At 43.6% G+C, this 21,227-nt stretch overlaps 1 protein-coding gene across 4 annotated transcripts in view; it reads left to right on the forward strand.

The window, feature by feature from the left end:
* The window catches only part of GTF3C1 (general transcription factor IIIC subunit 1), a 2,559,884-nt gene that overhangs the window by 375,551 nt on the left and 2,163,106 nt on the right, over nucleotides 1-21,227 (forward strand). For all 4 annotated transcript variants that reach the window (XM_078662887.1, XM_078662886.1, XM_078662885.1 and 1 more), the window contains exon 6: nucleotides 18,394-18,517. In XM_078662887.1, the coding sequence (XP_078519013.1) occupies nucleotides 18,394-18,517 (124 nt within the window). The remainder of the gene's footprint in view (nucleotides 1-18,393; nucleotides 18,518-21,227) is intronic.

Genomic DNA, 21,227 nt, shown 5'->3' on the forward strand with positions numbered 1-21,227 from the left:
CCAGACCCCTTTGGTGCCAGTCAGTCTTTTGCTCCTACCAGTACCCCCATCACACAGGGACAGTAAGGACATTCATACACCTTTTGTACGTGTGACACATACAAAAAAATTAACACCGCCAGCGCCATTCAAGGGCCCATCACTTTCACACGCCCACATATCTGACACAGCAACTACAGAAAATGATCGACTGCGTAGAGTGTCACTCAACTAGCCGTGTGTGTAGTGACCAACAGTAAGTAACTACTCGCACACCGCCAGCCGAGTGCCAGTCCACCCACACCACCATCCAAGCGCCAGACCATGCACACCGCCAGCCAAACACCACTCAGCACACACCGACAGCCAAGTACCACTCCACGCAAACCATCCAGCCAAGTGCCACTCCACACACACCGCCAGCCAAGCACCACTCCGTGCACAGACAGCAAAGTAGCACTCCACGCACACCACCAGACAAGCGCCACTCCACAAGCACCACCAGCCAAGCACCACTCCGTGCACAGACAGCCAAGTACCACTCCACACACACCACCAGCCAAGCGCCACTCCACACACACCGCCAGCCAAGCACCACTCCGTGCATAGATAGCCAAGTACCCCTCCACGCACACCGCCAGCCAAACACCACTCAGCGCACACCGACAGCCAAGTGCCACTCCACACACACCGCCAGCCAAGCACCACTCCACGCACACCGCAAGCCAAGCGCCACTCACCGCCAGCCAAGCACCGCTCCACGCACACCATCCAGCCAAGTACCACTCCTCACACACACCACCAGCAAACACCACTCCGTGCACAGACAACCAAGTACCACTCCACGCACACCACCAGCCAAGCGCCACTCCACACACACCGCCAGCCAAGCAGCACTCCGTGCACAGACAGCAAAGTAGCACTCCACGCACACCACCAGCCAAGCGCCACTCCACACACACCGCCAACCAAGCACTACTCCTTGCCCAAGGGGTCGCTTCCTAAAAACTAAATATTCCTTGGTATTAGTGGGCATTTTCTGCCCCCCCCCTGGGGGCAAAACGGCAAAAAAACAGGCCGATTTGCCCCCAGGGTGGACAGAAAAACAAAAACACAATCATGGCCACCTGGAAGCGACCCTTACCCAAGGGGTCGCTTCCCAAAACAAACACATTGCCCCAACAAAAATCCCTGGTGCTAGTGGGTAATTTCTGCCCCCCCTGGGGGCAAAACGGCCGAAAAACGGGCCGATTTGCCCCCAGGGGGGGGCACAAAAACGAAAAGTAAATGTGAGGCCACCTGGAAGCGACCCTTGCCCAAGGGGTCGCTTCCTAAAAACTAAAATGAAATCCCTGGTGTCTAGTGGGCATTTTCTGTCCCCCCTTGGGGCAAAACGGCAAAAAAACGGGCCGATTTGCCCCCAGGGGGGACAGAAAAACGTAAACAATAGCCATGGCCGCCATCTTGGCTATAAAAAATAACCCTGGTGTTAGTGGGGAATTTCTGCCCCCCCGGGGGCAAAACGGCTGAAAAAACGGGCCGATTTCCCCACAGGGGGGGGAGGGCAGAAAAACAAAAACATATTGCCAGCCCGCCTGGAAGCGACCCTTGCCCAAGGGGTCGCTTCCTAAAAACTAAAATTAAATCCCTGGTGTCTAGTGGGGGCATTTCCGCCGCACGATCGCGACGCTGTGCGCGATCGTGAGGCAGAAATGCCCTGCAAAGAGACATCAGGGGAAAGGAAAATCTCTTTCCTCTCCCCTGATGCCTCTTCGCTGCCCCCAAACCCCCGCCAGCCTCGAGAAGCCTACCTTGTTCCAGCGCGGTCAGGAAGCAAATGGCTTCCTGAGCGCTGGGAATCCCTGATGATGTCAGCGCGCGCTGACGTCATCAGGGATTACCATGGGGGGGGCGGGGGCGGCAGCGGAAGCTCTTCCGCTGCCGCCCCCAGCAAAACAAACACGATCAGAGACCCTCGGGGGGACCGCCAGCGCTTCCCCCGAGGGTGGGGCTGATGACGAGCTGGCCTTGTCATCAGCGCACCACAGGTAAGCGCGATGACGAGCCCAGCTCGTCATTAGCCCCGAAGGGGTTAAATACCTATGTATTCACTTCAAAGCTAGCCCGACATTTCTTGCTTTCAGAAAAATTTCAAAAACTTGGCTTATCAGCCAATAGTCTATTGTCTTGCTCGCTGTCCCTAGCGCCGAGACACCCACAGGTATTTGCGCGCTCTATAAATTGTATAAATAAATAAAATAAATGCATATCCTCCCCCCCCCCCCCCAAAAAAAAGCTGAAGGCTTCTCCGATCTTACATGCCCCCTCTCCCCCATTGAAAAAAACACCTGGTTCGATCATTATCACAAGGGGACGTGATGTGTAAAAGCTAAGGTAGCTCGCGGCCAGGGTAAATAGAAATAAATAACATCACAAATATAGAAACTGTGCACTATTGGAGCAAAAGAAATAAATAATAAAGGACAATTGTGTTTGTGCCATTGTCGCTGCATGTGTGACAAAACTAACAGTGGATGCACCTGGGCACATGTGCCAAAATGAAACCTCCCCCCATAGAACTTGGCCCCTGGTGAGGTGAAAGGAGCCCCCTAAATGTAAGCAGGGTACCATGGCCTAGGCTCTAGCAGGAGGAGACCCAGCAAATGCTGTCACAGCATAGAGGCCCATTATCATTCTGTTATGTGATAACTAGGCCGACATACAGAATGATAATGGGCCGATAGCAGCCTGTGCCAGGGCAGGGAGTGTCTGCTGCAGGCCCTTAAGATCACAGCAGGAGCGCAAGCTGGCCCCTGCAGTGAGAGTTGCAGAACTCTCAGGCTGCATGCAGCGGGACAACTCGCCCTAATGTCCGAAATTACGGACAAAAGGCATCTGTGAAAGAATTCTTCACTGACAAGAGTCCTAAATAACAGACGGTCCGTGAAATTTACGGACGGTTGGTCACCCTAATTTGGATGAAGAAGGCAGTTTTTATGTATCCACCCTTAAAAGCGACTCCTGCAAAAATATTACATACACGTCGTCCAGTTTATTTTTATGCAGTTCCAATCCCTGTGGCAGTATCCTCGGGAGTTCTGTTAGCTTTGTAGAGCAGTGCCAGTTTTTATGCGCCTATACTGTGTAAAATGTATTAATTTAACCCAACATTTCTCAGACTTCGTGCATTATTTTAGACCGCGACGTTCAGAAAGAAAGACACAAATTAGACCGTACAGCTCAGAAACAGTGCAGTAAACCTAGCTCGCTTTGTTTGTTCTGTACTTGCTAAAATCATGTACTAATAGAAATATCGGGTTTAACTGTTAAATTAATGCCTTTTAGACCATGCAGGCACATAAAAACAGGTGTTCGGGTCTGCACTTAGCGCAGCTGATCATGATATGGTTGCTCGTGGTTTATATGCTGGTGTCATGTGTTGGTAAGAAGTGGCTTGGGAGACTGGGAGGCTCAGGGCCCATTCCGAATGATGACAAATGCGCAGCAAAGCCAGTTTGAAAAAATGAAACTTAGTGCGGTAACCCTGAAGCAGGCGCCACACTCAGCATGCAAGTTAAAGCTGCATAGCACTGTATAAGTAAAGCCTCTGCCATTTTTCTGTGTGGGCGCACTGCAAAAAAGAAAAAAACAGCAGCCACCATTGTCCCCATCAGTGTCAAACAAAATAGAGCTCACCGACTTATAAAGCAGACCATGTAACAAGTCAAGTAAAAGGTCCAGTTGTTATAAGAGGTTACAACTAAAGACAAAGCAGTACAAAGTAAGGACTAACCAGCCTATTTACAAATCAGAAGCTAGCATTTACGAAAGACAATGACACAAGCCAATGACAAATATAGGCGGAGAGTGGGCAGGGCTTCCAGTGCATACTCCAATACATCATGCCTTGAAGAGTGAGCAGCGCATGCGCGCTGCAGAGAGGCTTGATCTTAAAAAAAAAACCGAAAGGCTGCTTTTTAGAGAGCGGAGAACTACACCCTCTGGTCACAACCCTTTGTGTCTTTTGAAATTCGTAAAGCTTTGTGTTCTATTTGAAATAAACCGTGAGCACTCAAAAGGGTTAGTCAGGAAGGGAAAGGGAATAAAAAATATAAAAAAGATGCAGCTTGTAACTAAATAAAAGTGTTTAAACATTAAAAAATCTTGGAATGCTAAGGTAAGAAACTACCAAGGTTTACAAACAGTCTGCGAAGTTTGTAACTGCACACACAACAGAGAAAAAAAAAGACAAACTAAAAAATCTATTCTGCTCGGGGAAAAGCGGTTGGTGAAGTTTGTAGCTCTCCTGCCTGCAGTAGTAGGTATATATTATAACTTTGTAAATACGTAGACGTTATAAGCTATTATGTCAGCACAAAAAAAACAAAAGCTATAGGAAAACATAATTTGAAAAGTCCCTTGCTGGTATGCGTAATACCGGTACAAAAGGGGGTGGTGATGGACGGAGCATCTGAATCAATCAAACACTCACACCCAGTCAAAAGATCTGGGTTTAATCCATCACCGTTCTTTAGCCCACTCTGCCACCCCAGTTCAGACATGGCTATATGCAAATCAGTCTGACCCTGTGCCTCATGGGAACAGTTCAGCCCGAACTGCCAAGCCATGTCTTCCCTGGACCGGAAACAAGCTTCCGAGGACCGGTTTCTGGCATTCCAGCCGTCTTCAGCCCGGCTTGCTTGAATCCAGTGGCAAAGTGAGCAAGGGACTCACGTCTGAGCATACCCTGCCACACTTATGGCGGCCAAATGCGGTACAAAAGGGGGTGGTGATGGACGGAGCATCTGAATCAATCAAACACTCACACCCAGTCAAAAGATCTGGGTTTAATCCATCACCGTTCTTTAGCCTACTCTGCCACCCCAGTTCAGACATGGAATTTGTTTGAAAGGGAAAGCTTGAAACCTGTATGTTACATAGTGGGTATATGGCCTGCAATAAAGACAGTTTGCGTTTTAGTGCGAGGAGAGCAAGTTATACAAGTGAGAGAGGGATTTTGTAAACTGCTCTGTGCAAGTTATAGAAAAAGTGTTCCCAAAGCGTAAAAACATGTATGAAGTTTGATAAGAAAATGTGTGTACGTTTAAGATTGGTAAAACATTTGTAAAACATCGAAGATTAAACAACGCTGACACAAAAGTACCATAAATAGCACTCTATAGATGTTAATAGGATTGGTGTACACCATTAGGTCCGTACATTATAATACACCCCATTTTATTAGTAGTTCAGTTCAAGAAATTTTATTTGATATGTATAAAACAACCATAAAAGTATTCCGAACAAATAAACCTCCACTGTACATCATGACATTGCAATTAGTCATGCCAAAATCAAGTATTACTGAAAAGAAAACATTTTCCCATCTAAATTCCATGAAATCTTGACAATGTCAGTATGACAATATTTTTGCGTATATTAATTGCATTTGTAATAAAAAGTGCAACATTAAGACAAACCTTAATATCATGTAGCTCAAGCCTGTATTTCAGAGCAGCAGTATGCGATCTGATACCTTGTGCAAGCAAAAGAGGTTTTAAATAGTGGCGCCTAAAACTTGAGTACAAATCACAAAACCATATAAAGTGCATAGTGCTTTGCTTACTCTGGCCACCACATAGGCAAGGGATTGTATCTGAGGGGCAAGTTTTCATGGAGGGAAAGGCAACTAAATGATAAGCAATTCCCAGTCTGAATATTCCTAATACAAAATCATGCATTAAGTTAGAGGTACAAGTTAAGTAATCTTGGCAGCCCTCCTTTAACATAAGTGATAAATAAAAAATAAGTTGATTTCCCTCCCTCGTAATCCATCTGGGCTTCTCTTTTATTAGTCATAAAAGTTTCTTTAATGGACTGGTTAGTAAGTGATATTTCCGATAAGGGGTTGGTCTGCACTGGCATATGGAATTGTTTAATATAAAAAAAGTTCATATAACTTAGCCAGGGCCTGGCCAATGCATTATCCAGGGACATGCAATCTAAAACAATCGACTTGGTAAAGCTGGTCTCATCTTTGGACCAAATAGAACGCCAGAGCAACAGGGGTCGGAGTGTGACTGTTTGTGAGGTATTGCATCCAAGCCTCTCCATGTATAATCTCAGCAGAGGCTGAGGTGGGCAGACAAAATAAGCGTTTGTGGAAACTCTTTTTCTCAGTCTAAAGCACCTTACTATTATAGTGGCCCGCACACACCGGCCCCATATGTGGAAATAGCTAACACCCTGGCCCTATAGATTGCTATCCTATCCTTTATCGGCCAGGAGTCCAACTTAGCTGAGAATCTAAAAACTCCATGGATACATCGATTCATCTTATCCCTATCATTTGCAACTTATTTGGACCATGAGTAAGCCATGGTCCAATGCCCAGGCAGCAAAATGTATCGACATTAGCTAACTGGGTATTATCCATAAATAACGTTTTGCATTTCATGTGCCTTGCCCCTTCAGATCATGGTATAGGTTTTGTTTTTCTTAGCAATCAATTTCCTTGCAGAAATAAATTCTCCAAAGGCGTTCATTAAGCGCTGTAACCCCACCGGGGTCCTAGCCAACAAAACCGCTTCATCTGCATACAGAAGCACTGGTGTAGGGCGCCCAGCACCTAAAGGAACTTCTGCTTATACTGCCTGTAGGTCCTTGTCCACCCTGTTGATGAACAGGGAGAATAATAAAGGGGCAAGTACACAACCTTGCCGGATACCAAGTTTAACAGCAAAGTTATTAGCGCATTCACCTCATGGGCCATAATATATTTTACATGCTAATTTCTCATATAACCCTGCAAAAAAGCAAATGATTGGCCTGGGCTCCCCATCGAGAGCAAATTTGGCCAAAGATTAGTACGGTCAACTAAATTAAAAGCGTTGCTCAAATCTGCAAAGCAGAGATACAGTCTACCACCTTTAGCACATGTATATTTACCTATTAATAGGTCCAGATTATCGCATTGCTCTAGTGTCCCCACACTTTTCCTAAAACCAAACTGTACAGGAGAACGTATTGAGAATTTGCATGCCCATTCTTCCAATCTCTTAAGTAAAAGCTTGTTCATTATTTTCGCTGAGAAATCAAAGTGATATTGGGCGATAATTCTTTAGTTTTGATTTATTGCCCTACTTGAAAATTGGGACTATAGTTGACATTCCCCATGAAGGCGGAATCACTTTATTCGCAGCCATACTAAAAACTCTGGTTATAATTGGGCCCCTCAAGTCAACAGTCTCAAACATCCACTGGACCCCATCTGGATTTGGGGCTTTGCCCCCAATACTTTCCTTCAAAGCCAGTGAGACCTCCTTTAAAGTAATATCCAGAGGTTGAGGAGACCAAGTCAACTGTTTCTTCCATATAATAGCGTCCATTTGTGCAGTTGGAGGACTGAAAACTTCCATTAAGTGGGCAACCCAGGCATCGCATATAACATGATAACAATTCAGGGAAGGAATCATCCTTTAAAAAGGGAGAGTTAGGAGTGTCCCAGAATAGTTTGTCTGCTGTATCTGCAGCCTGTGACAATTTAAACCAGGCTTCTCCCTGAAGTTTTTTTTTTTACTGGCAAGAAGCACTTCTTTAGAATTATATATAAGAGATTTAATCAACAAGTTGCCTCTAGGTTGACTATGGAGGGCCAATTTCAGATCTTTCTTTGGAGGCTGTGGTACATGTGTGGTTAAACCAGCCTTTACGTTGGGCACGACCTGTTTTAATTGGATGGATCAGGAGATCATTAATAATGTTAGTGATGCCAGTAAAGCTACTGTTTGGGATTCCCTTGTCTTTTGCTGTTGTCTCCACGCTGGGTTTGCTGTGGCTCTGAAGTTTGCCTTGTCTACCCTGGATACTGCTCGCGGAACCCGCTGCGCGGGTCCCGCTTCGCCTGAGGCCACCTCCCATCAGCGCTACTGTTGGAACTTTGACTCTGGGTGTCGGGACGTGCAGGGCTGCGAGCGTGTTGTGGGCGCAGGACTACAAGTCCCAGGAGCGCCCACAACTCCCAATAGTTACCAGCTGGGACGCTCTCCCTGCAGGCTCCTCCCTGGTTCCTCATCGCGGTAATAAGCCGCCTCCTCACTTGCACCGGCGGATTCCCTTGTCTTTTGCTGTTGTCTCCACGCTGGGTTTGCTGTGGCTCTGAAGTTTGCCTTGTCTACCCTGGATACTGCTCGCGGAACCCGCTGCGCGGGTCCCGCTTCGCCTGAGGCCACCTCCCATCAGCGCTACTGTTGGAACTTTGACTCTGGGTGTCGGGACGTGCAGGGCTGCGAGCGTGTTGTGGGCGCAGGACTACAAGTCCCAGGAGCGCCCACAACTCCCAATAGTTACCAGCTGGGACGCTCTCCCTGCAGGCTCCTCCCCCTCCTCTCTAGATAGTATTTTATTAACTGTAGAGTCCCGCGGCGCGGGAGCGCGCGGGAGGGCGCCGGGAGAAGCCCGGGAGGGCGCCGGGAGAAGCCCGGGACAAGGGCGGGACCGTCTGTGGCCGTCCGGGGCCAAAGGAGGCCGGGCTGGGCCCACTCCCTTTTTGCCCCCATTGTCGTGTTATAGATTTGTCTACAAAGTGCCATATGTGATCTTGTGATAGATTCCCTATGCTACTAACGTCATTCTAGGTGGAGTAGAGCTGCCACTGTTATATACACTCTATAGAGGTATCTGTTTCCCCGTTTTTTTTTCTTTTTTTTTTTCTGTCCTGTCTGAGATGTCTTCACTCGAGGTAAACTCTGCCCCAGGAACGATAGGGCCTTCTATCTTAGGACCCCTGGACAAATTTTTTGCCAAAATTAAGAGTGAAGTCGATAGGGACCTTACACTGGCAGAGAAGAGAGCTGGGTGACGTCTCTCCATCGAATTATTAAAACAAAGACCCCTCCCGCCCCCGGATGTGGCTACAGGCCTTTTAATAGATCTAACAAAACCCAAAGAACACGATAATGATTCTTTTTCTGTAGAGGATATCCCCCTCATTTTTCAGAAAGAGCTTCCTGGCCAGAAGGATCCTATAATTATTTCTGACACCACCCCCTCCCAAGTACTGGATAACCAGATAATAGACTTAAGTACCCCTTTTAATGATCCAGTCCCACTTTACGATATAAATATACCCTCACCCATATTTACCCCAATTGGACCGACTCAATTTCTTCCCAGTACTCCTGTTGGAATGCCTAAAAATTCATCTAAAAATTCATTCATGAAGGTTACTAACTAGTGTCCTAATAGTTCCTCTGGCGCTCCGCCGAGGAAGAGAAGGAAAGGTACACTTAAAAGTGGAAATGGTACCCCTACGAAATTTATCAATCCTATGCATACCCTGCACATGACTCCTCCAAAGGAAGGGATAGTGGACCCTACGGGGCACATGATTCCTAAATCAATATCTGTCCCTAGCTATTCAGAGCTACTGAATGACATTAATTGTCTTATAAAGGCTCTCATTTTACCTCTCACAGAAAGGATTATAAGGTTAGGGGAGAAAGTTGATCAAATTCTCCAAGGGCAGATGGGTACACTTTGTCATAAACCTGATGGAAGTAACGTCATAATACAGTCTAATAAATATCCTAGCCAACCTAAGCTTATGTCTGGTACCCCAATAACAACTATAAAATCTACAGATGGGACTCGTAAACACGTGTCAGATATTAAATTAAACACAAAATCTAGTTTAGCTAATAACACCACTATTAAAAACAAGCCTATTCCGAATATAGGGACCCATAACAGACGCCCCAATAACACTAATCCTCTGGGTAACACAACTTCTGACCCCATATTAGGATCAAGATCAAGAAATACTGTTGATTTACCGCCAGAATGCCTAAACTATGTCATCGTACTTACAGGTGTTCCTCCTCCGCCAGTGGGCAACCCAGAACATCATTCCAACTTAAAAAATAAGGTTATCTACTGGCTGAGGAAAAATAGGCCGCCTCCGATACACCTTAACTGTGATATCGTTTCGGTGAGGCGATGCAAGTGGGTGGGCACCAGACCCAAGGACATCGAAGGTGATGTGATCATAGTCAATTTTAAAGATCACAGACTAGTCACATATCTCAGTGATTGGTTTCCAGGGAAAGGCGAGGGGGGGATTAGCACGCACTATTTAAGTTATTTTTATCCGGAATCTTTGATGAAGCCCCCGCCCCCTAATATATTACTAACGAGGAATAGAATCCAAAATCCCATGAATATTTGGAAACCCGAAGGCCCCTTCAGACCCATAATACCTTTGCAGTCGGATCAAAGATATCATATTGGAAGTGTTTCTGCTTCCTCCCAACCAATGCCCATTTATCCCCAACCCAATAGTCATACATCACATGTTCCTTATAGATTGCAGCCTCCAATGATTACTACGGCCTATAATCACTATAACATCAACAGTGATCCTTGTTTTCCATCTTGGCAGTCAAACCAACTGCCGCCAATTTATAAAAATTCCATCTCCTATAACCAATGGGATTACCCTCAATCCTATAATCCCAAGGAATCTTGGAACATCCCGCTGACTAATTTATTCCAACCTCTTTCTGGGTTGGATGAGAATGAATGACTCACTGAGCCCAATAATAGAGAGAAGACGTGGGAGGGGTTTTGGGTGCAACAATGTATCACCGACCAAAATATTCCTACTAGTCCGTCAAAGGAGCACCAGGACAATACGCTGGGGGGGGATATTTCATCAGGACTTGTTCTGAAACTTAGTCCCGTCCCTCATCGTCCCCAACCAACTTCCCATGCTCGCTGTACTTCTAGCTCTATGACCTCTTCTGATTCTATCATCATATCTTCGCAGCCCTTGCGAAATTCCTCGGTGAATACTGGGAGCCCAGATGCGCCCACTAGTACGGTATCCCATTCTAATTCCCTTCTATCATGGAATGTGGCAAGCCTAGGAAGTAAAGTTGTAAACAAAGCCTGGTTAGATGTCATACATAGGCATGGTATCCTGTGCTTCCAAGAAACATGGCTTTCTGAGGAAATTCATTTGCTGGGGTATCAGACTATTCATTCCCCGGCTAAGCCGTCAGTACAGGGACATAACAAGGGTGGGCTCTGCGTTTATGTTTCTACTACTGTGGATGTTAAGGTCCATACATTTTATTCTAGTTTGTATTTTCAAATCTTATTTCTAAAATGGGGCCTTAATGAGAAATTTTTATTGCTGAATTTCTATAACAACATCCCTAGTAGTGAAATGGAGCCTACTATGTCAAATATGTTGTATTATATGACCCGATTTGTTGAAGACTCCAAGGGGGCAAAAATAATTTGGGTTGGGGACTTTAACTGCACCATCTGCCCGTCCATTGAAACAGACGTGTGCGGTCTGTCAGATCATGGGGTTGAGGGTCTTATTCATTTCTCCCACACAAAGATGGGGTCACTTTTAAATGGTATTGTTTTTAATTTTGATTTCTCCTTTGTGAACCAGATTTGCTCACCGCCTATCCCTTTTGAGCCAACCTTCTTTGGTAGAGGATGTAATTCGGTTATTGATTTTGCACTAACAACTCATGCCGATCCAGGGTTTATAACTTCCTGGGAAGTTGGTAAAGACATATTTAGTGACCACTACCCTTTGAGAATCGGACTAAATGTAAAAGGGCGCTCCGACAAAATGGGAATCTCCCGCATGTATCCATTTAAGATTGATTTATCCAAAACTAATGGATACGTGGTTAAATGGGAAAAAATTGTGCCCAGTGCGTTCTTACAGAAGCTGATTCTTCATTGTGCTAGTGATATCAATGTTTGCTTGGAGGAACATGAGGAGCCCATTAATACTATGGCAGCCTTTGCTAACATTCAACATCATATCAAAAATATGTTGGTCCGTGCGTCTAAAAATAACCTAACAAACTGAGTGGTTTAACGGGAATTGTACAAAAGCGCTGAAGGCCTTAAAAGGAGCCCTGACCCTGAAACCAAGAAATCCCTCTATTATACGTGAGGCTAGGAAACTATACAAATTAGCCACCAATGAAAGAAGATTGGCTTTAAAAAAATGTGCATGGGATTCGTTGATGGAGGCCTCTAGACAGAAAGATAGTTCCCATTTTTGGAGGCTTGTTAAAACCCTATACCAACCGAGGGAAAGTGGTAACACAATGGAACTCGCCATAACTGGGGAAAGATGGCTAACTCACTTTAGCCAACTATATAATCAAACAAGGAAAGATGATATTATATTCCCATTAGGGGTGGATCCTGCTGCAGATAAAACTATAGCTAATAATGGATGTGATTATCCCTTTTCTCATCCATTTCCAATAGACCTAACCTTTACTATAGAAGAAGTCCGTGCCGCATTAAGGGAAAGCGCATCAGGCAAGGCAGCAGGGCCAGACTGTACTCCGGTAGATGTGTATAAAGCTGAACCGGAGTTCTGGGCACCATTGCTGACAAATGTTTTAAACAAGGGAAACCAAAGTGGGTTTATTGAAACGTGGTCGGACGCCATAGTGGTCCCTATATTTAAGAAGGGCAGTAGGGACGACCCCACCTGCTATAGGCCTATATCCTTATTGGATGGTCTCATGAAAGTAGCAGGTAGAATCATTTTAAAAAGATTACAATCGTGGGAGGAAGAGCATAAAGTTGTATCACACTTGCAGTATGGGTTTAGGAAAGGTATAGGGACAACTGAACAGTGTCTAAACCTATCCCTTCTTATTTCCAAATACACCAAAGCCAGAAGCGGAGCATTATTTAGAACTTTTATTGATCTAAGCTCCGCTTTCGACTGCGTGGACCATTTATTACTATGGACCACGCTGGGTGAACTGGGTATTGATGCTCGTTTAATTATTTTTATCAAAGAGCTTTATAACAACTCAGGGGCTAGAGTGAGGTATGGCAAACAGGGGGAATGTACTACAAAATTCCCAATCACAAGAGGGGTGAGGCAAGGCTGTATTCTGGCCCCACGGCTCTTTACTTATTACATTAATTCAGTCGGACAACACCTCTCACTTGCACCAAATGATTATCCTAGGGTGAAAGGCTTAGCAGTCCCAATTTTACTGTATGCCGACGATGCTGCCATAATGTCCCAGACCCAAGTCGGCTTACAGAGGGCGGTAACCAACTTTGCAAGCTATATGAAGGACAGAGGTCTCAGAGTGAACATATCAAAAACATTCACTATGCCATGCACTAGAAAGATTAATAGAGCCCCTTGTAATATATTCTTGGATAAACAAAAAATAGCTACCACTGATAATTTTAGCTATCTAGGAGTTCTGTTTGACAGAAGGTGCCGCTGGAAGCCGGCGATTGCAGCAAGAAAGCTGGCCTTCATCCGTACCTTAGGCGCTTTGCGCACTTTCTCTGCCAGACTTGGCGGTAAGCCAACTAAGGAGCTGTTACAGATTTACCAGGCTAAATGTGTTCCAACAGCTACCTATGGGGCGGGCCTATGGGGCTTTGAGAATGACTACTCTTTGCAGGGTTGTGAAAATAAATTTCTATGCTACCTATTGGGAGTACCAAAAAGCACCTCTATATTTATGGCGCACATCGAGGCAGGAGTTAAATACCTCAGTGATATCATTAAGATGTCCCCAATTATTTTGTGGCATAAGGTGTGGGTAACACCCGAAGCTAGCTTTAACAGGGACCTTATAGCAGATTGTTTAGCTTTAGATGGGGCTGCTAATTTGAGATGGTTATCATATGTAAGATCAATATTTATTGAGCTGGGACACCCAGAATATTTTGAGAATCCAAGTACTATGGAGGGTATCTCAAGATCAGTTCTTAAAAAAATGATAAACAGCCACCTGGAAACTGGGAGATGGAATCGTGAAAAACAAAAACACTCAGTCCTAAATTTCCAGGAAATCACCCCCAACGAAGGCTTGCAAACTTACCTGACTGTTGTCCCTAGTCAGTATCACCGTATGCTTTTGTCTCGCCTGCGTCTAGGGACTTTTTTTCGCATGGTCACCCTACCTGACGCGAACAACTGGTCATCTAGTAAGTTGGTCTGTCCATGCGACAATATTGCAGTGCAATCCAATATACATATAATGTTTTTTTTGCAAATTGTACACTTACCCTAGACAACAATTTTTAAAATCCTTATTAAATCAATGGGGTCTGAGAAATTGTAGACCAGCCTTTCAGAGAATGTTACGGTTAGAAGACGACCATGTGATTTTTGCCGTTTCATGTTTTTTAAAGACAGTTATAAAGTACCGTAAATCTATGTGGTAAAACATTTCTCTCCCTGGTACCCCAATGCCCATTGTTGTTTGATGATATCGGATCTTAAGCTGATAACAATTGACGTTCCATCTTGTTTTTTAAACAAATGACTTTTAATTTTTTAAGCAAGTGATTATTTGTATATGCATTAATCATATTTGTAGTAATAATGTATACGAAATTTTAATTGATGTATTTGTTGTGCTTTTATGATTTTTATTTGAAATGGAATAAAGCTTACTACTACTACTGTTTGGGAATAACTTCATCTTTCAAGCAGTAGGTAATATCACTGTAGCCCTTTAAACAGATATCCTGCATAACTTGAATTGGGTCAACTCCAACCTACTTAAGGCGCGCCCTATTAGGTCTCATAGGGGCAATGTCAGTAATATGACTTGGTATGGCATCACTAGCTTTGCCACAGAAGAAAACCATCAATACAGTACAATTATGGCCACTCTGGTCCGACCTAACAACCCTGGGTATAGTACACCACTCGCTTGCCTTAGCTGAAATTAAAATATGGTCAATAATGGATGTAGCATTTCTCCCTGTAAAGGTTGGTATAGGCTCTCCATCAGTGTTGCAAGCACATTTTAGCAAATGTAAATCTAGCTTGGTGACCAGGGAATTAAAGAGGCCCCCGTAATCATTATGAGGGAAGTGTGGATAGCCAGTCCCAGCCTCCTCAGTGACCCCACACACCCATGTAGCAGAAAATGGGCATGGTTGAATGTTAAAATCTCCTGCCCAAATAATATAAAACTATTTGTAGTAGACAGGAGTCAAATCTAATCCCCCATCAAGGGCGTAGACCACCTTCCCTCGTGTATTATCGAAGACGCTGTAGTAATAAATCAAATCCTTCCTACCCTAAATGTTAGCCATATAATTAATGAAAGAGGGCTTATAGTTTTTTTTTTTTCTTAACGTTTACTGGGAGCCTATTTGATATTAAAACCATAAGCCCCCCTTTGGCCCTGCTATTTGGGGATGGCTCAGCCTCCTACCAATGTGTTGAAAAGCCCTCAAAGTAAATGGGCGCTATACACCAGGTTTCCTGTATACATATTCTATCCAGATCACTTATAAAATCCGACCACCCTAACGTACCCTCTTTTTTTCGCTCAACCTGCTACATTCCAGGTCACAATTTTGTAACCACCCTCCTGCCCTGAACCAGTGCTACTAGAAGGTATTAAATTCGTTGGAACAGCTCTTTTGGATATATGGTTCACAAAATTATTCATAAGTGGTAATGGTTAGGATATCAGTAGTGCTATGTGTGCTGTTGGTGGCACAGTTTATGTTCTCTTTACTAGCATCTCAGGTTGGAAGCTCATTCATCATATGTTGCCCTGTCTCATGTCACTCAATGTTCTGAAGGTCGCTTTTTTAACGTTTTTAATAAATATAGGACTTGCAATAAAGACATTTACAGCATAGCACATTCATGTGATAGTTTCTATCATATTCCATTAAAAAGGTAAGTATATTGTACATTTGCCATATATTGTAATGTTTGTAGTAAATCAAGTTTCTTATTACTTATCCTCTGAGACCGGGTATACTGTCGGAGCTCGCTCAATTTTTGGTACCTTTTGGAAACCGCCAGGGGCTGATATTGGGGATATTATAGAACATGATTATTAAGTGTTAGTCTTGTCTTACTCATCTAGGGCTTAAGTCACGGAAGTACCTATATGAGAAACCCAAGGGCTGCAATTATATATTCTGTTATATAGGATTTGTGTACGCCATTAGTTCTGTATATTATTGTAGTACACCCCTTTTGATTAGTAATAAATTAAAAAAGAAAACCTATTAAATATTTTTATGACTATTAACATTTTAGTAAAAATAAAGTTGAAAAACAGGGAAACGTTTACAGTTAGGTTGGTGGTGTTACGTATAAGAAAAATAGGGACACAAGCCTAACCAAAACAATGGCTTCCCTAAAATTATTCAAGGTTACGCTAAGGCTTCAGTGAAGCATACTGCTATTAAGAAATGTGCATGCTCTGTTATGTGCACGGGGCTAAGGCAAGAAAATGTTTTTCAGATTAAAGTATGTGCACAATAAAGGTCCTTGGGGTAAAAAGGAGCATTTCTTATAAAATGCTGTCACTGCCACACAAATAAAATACTGCTGAAACATCACAAATTGTTATATTAGGAACCTGCAAAGGGTCAAAGATTTAAAAAGGGTTGGTGAAGTCTGTAAAAAAAATGTATCTGGAATTGCAGACTGTGAACTCTTAGCTGTTTTAAGTACAACAGTAGGTACACATTTTAGTATGTAAATGCAGCAAAAACCATAGCTATTCTGCCGGCAATACAAAAAAAATCTATGATGATGTAGGACTACCGTTGGTTACGTCCGTAGGAATCCTTAAAAAAATTAAAAAAAATTCACATTGCCTCATTCTCATTTCCCCAACAGGTTTACAAGTAAACTAATTTAGCGAAAAAAAATTCCATTATACTTAGGAAATGCGCTCTGTAATTTCCATAGGTATCATGCCAGCAACAAAAAAAAATATTTCAGTTACAAAAATGCGTCTGTAGCTGCAGATACAAACCGGGAAAAAATCATCCTACTCAGCAAAATGTGATCTGTGACGTTTATAGCTGCAAATAAATACCACAAAAAACAATGATCCATTATGCTATTTAAAATTCAGACGGGTAAATCCGTAGAATAAAAAAAAGTAAATTATGCCCAGGAAATATGTTCCGTGTGAAAAGAATCGTTCATAGTTTTAAAAATAAATAAATGTGGTAGGTGAAGTTCGTAGCTGCAGATACAAGCTGGGGAAGAAAATCATTATACTGAGCAAATTGTGGTCGGTGAAGTCCTTAGCTGCAGATAAATACCAGGAAAAACAACTATCCATTATGCTGTACAAAATGCAACCGGTGAAGTCCTTAGTAAAAAAATGACATTATGCTCAGAAAATGTGTAAGCTGAACTCCATAGTTGTCATACTGACAACACCTTCCAAAAAAAGTCTTTAACAAAATAGGGCTAAGTAATTAAAAATCAAACATACTGAGTAAGAGCACATGTAAAAGGGCCGGTCCTTATGGAAGGTTAGAACATGAGAAAGGGAGGGACTACTAAACACATTCACCATACAAAAAAGGACATCCCCAAAAGACAGTCAAAGGCGCCAATTACAAACATGGAAGGGTATATGGGCAGAGCTTAAAGCCCATAACTGAAAACAGCATGTCTCCAAGACAGCGCAAGCGCTGCCTAGGCGAGACCTAATAAACAGGACATGAGATCAGCTCTGTTGGGCTCTTGGGCTGGGGACACAACTGTACATCTTGCTGGGGACATTCCTGTCCCAAAAAGTATTTTTTTATACTGCAGCTAACCTTTACCATTGGATAATGGAGCCTATGTCCACCTTTTGCATTCAAGAAATCTGGCCTTGGCCTTTTTTGGCAACCGGTTAGGGAAAATAAGAGCATCTACTACTTCGAGGCTTGAGCTAGCCTTTCTCACACGTGGGCACTAGGTCATGTTCTGGTGAACTTTACTACTCCAAAGATATCATCCATAGTCTTATTTTATCTGTATTAAAAGAAGTTGAGCCCTGCCATATAGGAAAAATCAAACTACTTCATACTAAATGGCTGGTCACAATTTTCCAAGCTAGTGCCGGATTACTGAGTACCTGGTCCCATCCCCTTGATTCTTACTATTGACCATAATCTACATTTTTCATCATTAAAATTTCCACACCCGTATCGGTGACAAGAAATGCCTTTGGTTGCTGGGGTGGTGGTTTGTGCAGTCTGCTGGACTTAGCAGCCCAAGTCTGCCCTCTACAAGTGGACCTTTGTCTCACTTGTTGTTTTGTATTTATTTGCAGCATTTATCCCACTTGTGTAGGGCGCAATGCTTGGTTGGGAGAATGGTTTATTTGTTGTGATCCTGCATGAGACGCATTTTGATGTTGTGCATGAATGACCTGGGAAATCATATTGTTTTGGGATGCAGGGCCTACGCCTGTGATAGGGATGGTAGTGTGAGAGGCGCTCACAATATAATTCTAATTATCTAGTGGTTATAAATAAATTTGCTGTTCCAGTGCTTCAGGAATTCACCTAAATGTTCCTGCAGTAAAGTTAAAAACCCTTTGTCATATTTTTCTACAGGGCCTTAATGAGAGAACATTTAAACGTCTCTATCAGTACATGATCGCTGCTGGGTTTGGAAAGGTTCTGTCTGTGCCCTTGGAGCAAGTGAACGCTAATGGTGGGCCCTGCAAAACAAAAAAAGGTACTACAAATGTATGTTTTTTGTGTGTAGTCAACCAGTGTATTTTCTCCAAATAGCCAATGAGCAAAATGTTGTTAAACAAAGTGTGCTTTCTACCTTACATAATTTCTAGGTCTCGCCTACTGACAACTTTAGTACTGCACATGCTCCACAACAAACGTAAACAAATAGCATTCAGCGAATACATACACACAGATAGAGGAAGGGGCTTTTGAACATGCCCTCTCAGCCATTGACTAAATTGATTCACTTGGCTTTAGGCAATTGCTGGCAGGGTTGTCCATTAGTATTCGGTCCATAGTATTTCATGGATATGGACTATTTAAAGCATTCCATAAACATTATCATTAATGTCTTTGTTACGTTATTTTTTCTTTTGGGAGCGCCCTTTCCTTCGCTATGCCCCTCCAATGGCCCATCCGCATTTCCTAATGCTACATCGCCTATGCTCGTCCTGGAGTTGACCGCTGCTTGCTTAACTTTTAAGTGGTGTGCACATTTTGGATTTCCTTTTTACTTTTGTAATGGCAATATTGGTAAACACAAAAATTCCACAGTGGCTGCTGTGTACGCTCATGCATATATTACGAACCATATATTCGTCTGCATATGCACAGGCATGCATCCTGATGCTGCAATAGCTATTACGGCTTTATATATTATTTTAATGTTAAAGCATAGCACACTCAAGGAGAAGATGGACAGAGTTCTGAAACTTTTCAGACACTCTCCCCCAGTCACAAATCTGGGTTGAATCCATCATCGTTCTTTAGCTCACTAAGCCACTCCAGTTCAGACCCAGCCATATGCAAATCAGTCTTTTTTTTGGGGGGGGGGGGGGGAATATTTTTATTTGTATTTGGTCCAGTAACATGAATACAACCATAGTAACGTCATCATCCAACCACAGTTTCCCACCCACGCCCCACCACCCCCCCGCCATATGCCCAAATATACCGCAGTCTGTTTTGTAGTCTCACTCAATGACTCCGCCGCCAACATCACCCATAGCACATTGTCCGGATTCACTGATCTCTGAACCCGGATTCACCCCAAGCCTTCCCCTCCCCGAAATTGCCTGATCCATCCATACCTCCCTACAATCCCCCATCAAGGCCATGATACTTTCACCATTTACTCCAAACTCTTCCAAACTTCTTTGGGCAGCCTCTTGCCTTGTAGGTGACCCTTTCTGCAGCCATGTAGAGGTCCATACATATGCAAATCAGTCTTGACCCTGTTGCTCATGGGAACGGTCCAGCCCGAACTGCCAAGCCAAGCCTTCCCTGGATCGGAAACAAGCACCCAGCAACCAGTTTCGGGGTATCACCCCTCATCAGCCAGGCTAGCTTGAATCCAGTGGCAAATGGAACAAGGATCCCACGTCTGGGCATACATGCCCTGCCAACTTTGGGCGAACTAAGCAAAAAATAGGAGAAGATGCCTCATCAGCCAGGCTAGCTTGTAGCAGTCAGCCATGTTAAAATGGGAAACAATTTTCATTTTAAAAACACGTGTGCTAATGCAACTATGCAGTGGTCATGCACAGGCTGTATAAAGGTGAGACTGTTTGGCTTTGCTAATGCTTGTTCAGATTGCTGGTTTCAAGTGGCGTTACACATATGCCCCAACAATGACAACCCAGGACCTGGCCTTAAAATAACATCATTTAGAATATGTCTGGCCCATATTACTTGCTAATGGTTGGAACTCTGTGCTTTGGTACACTGATAAATTGGTCACTCAGAAAGGGCATTACATGCCTAGAATTCTACAGAAGCCTAAGAGATAGCCCTGCTTGAGCTAATTAAACCAGAAAGTATGTCCAATGTAAGATGAGCACAGCCTTTACATGTACATGTTACAAGTGATATTATCTGATGTTTTGGCATTATCTAGCAAGGGTGTACGAGTGTTACTACTACACTTTGATTTCTTAGTAAAGGCACGCTTTATGATTGTCTTATGTTTTTAATAAACCCATGCTTAAAAAGATCTGTAAGTGCATGAAAAGATGAAACCTAAATATTGTAAAGACTGCATTTATATGCTATTAACAGTAGTAATATATTGAACTCCTATTCCAAAAGCAATGACTTTCGGGAATGTAGAACTCAAAATGTGCTTTTATGTGTGGCCTGACTGCACAGATGTAATGTGATAAACCTAAAAGAGTTACAGGAGTACTACAGAGAGGAGTTTTGGTTCCATCCACCTTTTGGTAGCAAGGAGTACATGTTTTGATTGGTTAGAAGTTGCATTTCAACAAGAAACCAGCATTGGCATAGCCAATAGGTCTCGCCTTTGGGACCTTATACGTTTTTAGCCATGTAACACATTATCCTGGGTGCTACAACATCTATGAACATCAGAATACCAGGCAAAAGTTTAGAATGGTGACCCCCCCTGTCCAACACACAAATGACCTTAGTTGTGCCATTTGCAGCCCAGTCAGATATGGCTCAAAGGTATTCGGCAGTCACAGGCTGTGAATATCGCATGATTTGGAGCAGCAAGTGGGCATCACGGGTTGATGAGTGCATGCTGCAGCGCCAAGGCTGCACACATGAATCCGCACCGACAGCACTGAGCCTTCTGCACTGATCACTGCCTCCCCTTTCACCTCACAGACCACACCAAATGCCAGCCACAGTTGTATTTACAAGCCATGTTGGTAAACACTGATTAAAAGCAGCCAGGTCAAAAATAC

Source organism: Lissotriton helveticus, chromosome 10 (assembly GCF_964261635.1).
Source record: "Lissotriton helveticus chromosome 10, aLisHel1.1, whole genome shotgun sequence".
In the NCBI taxonomy this organism is placed as follows: Eukaryota; Metazoa; Chordata; class Amphibia; order Caudata; family Salamandridae; genus Lissotriton; species Lissotriton helveticus.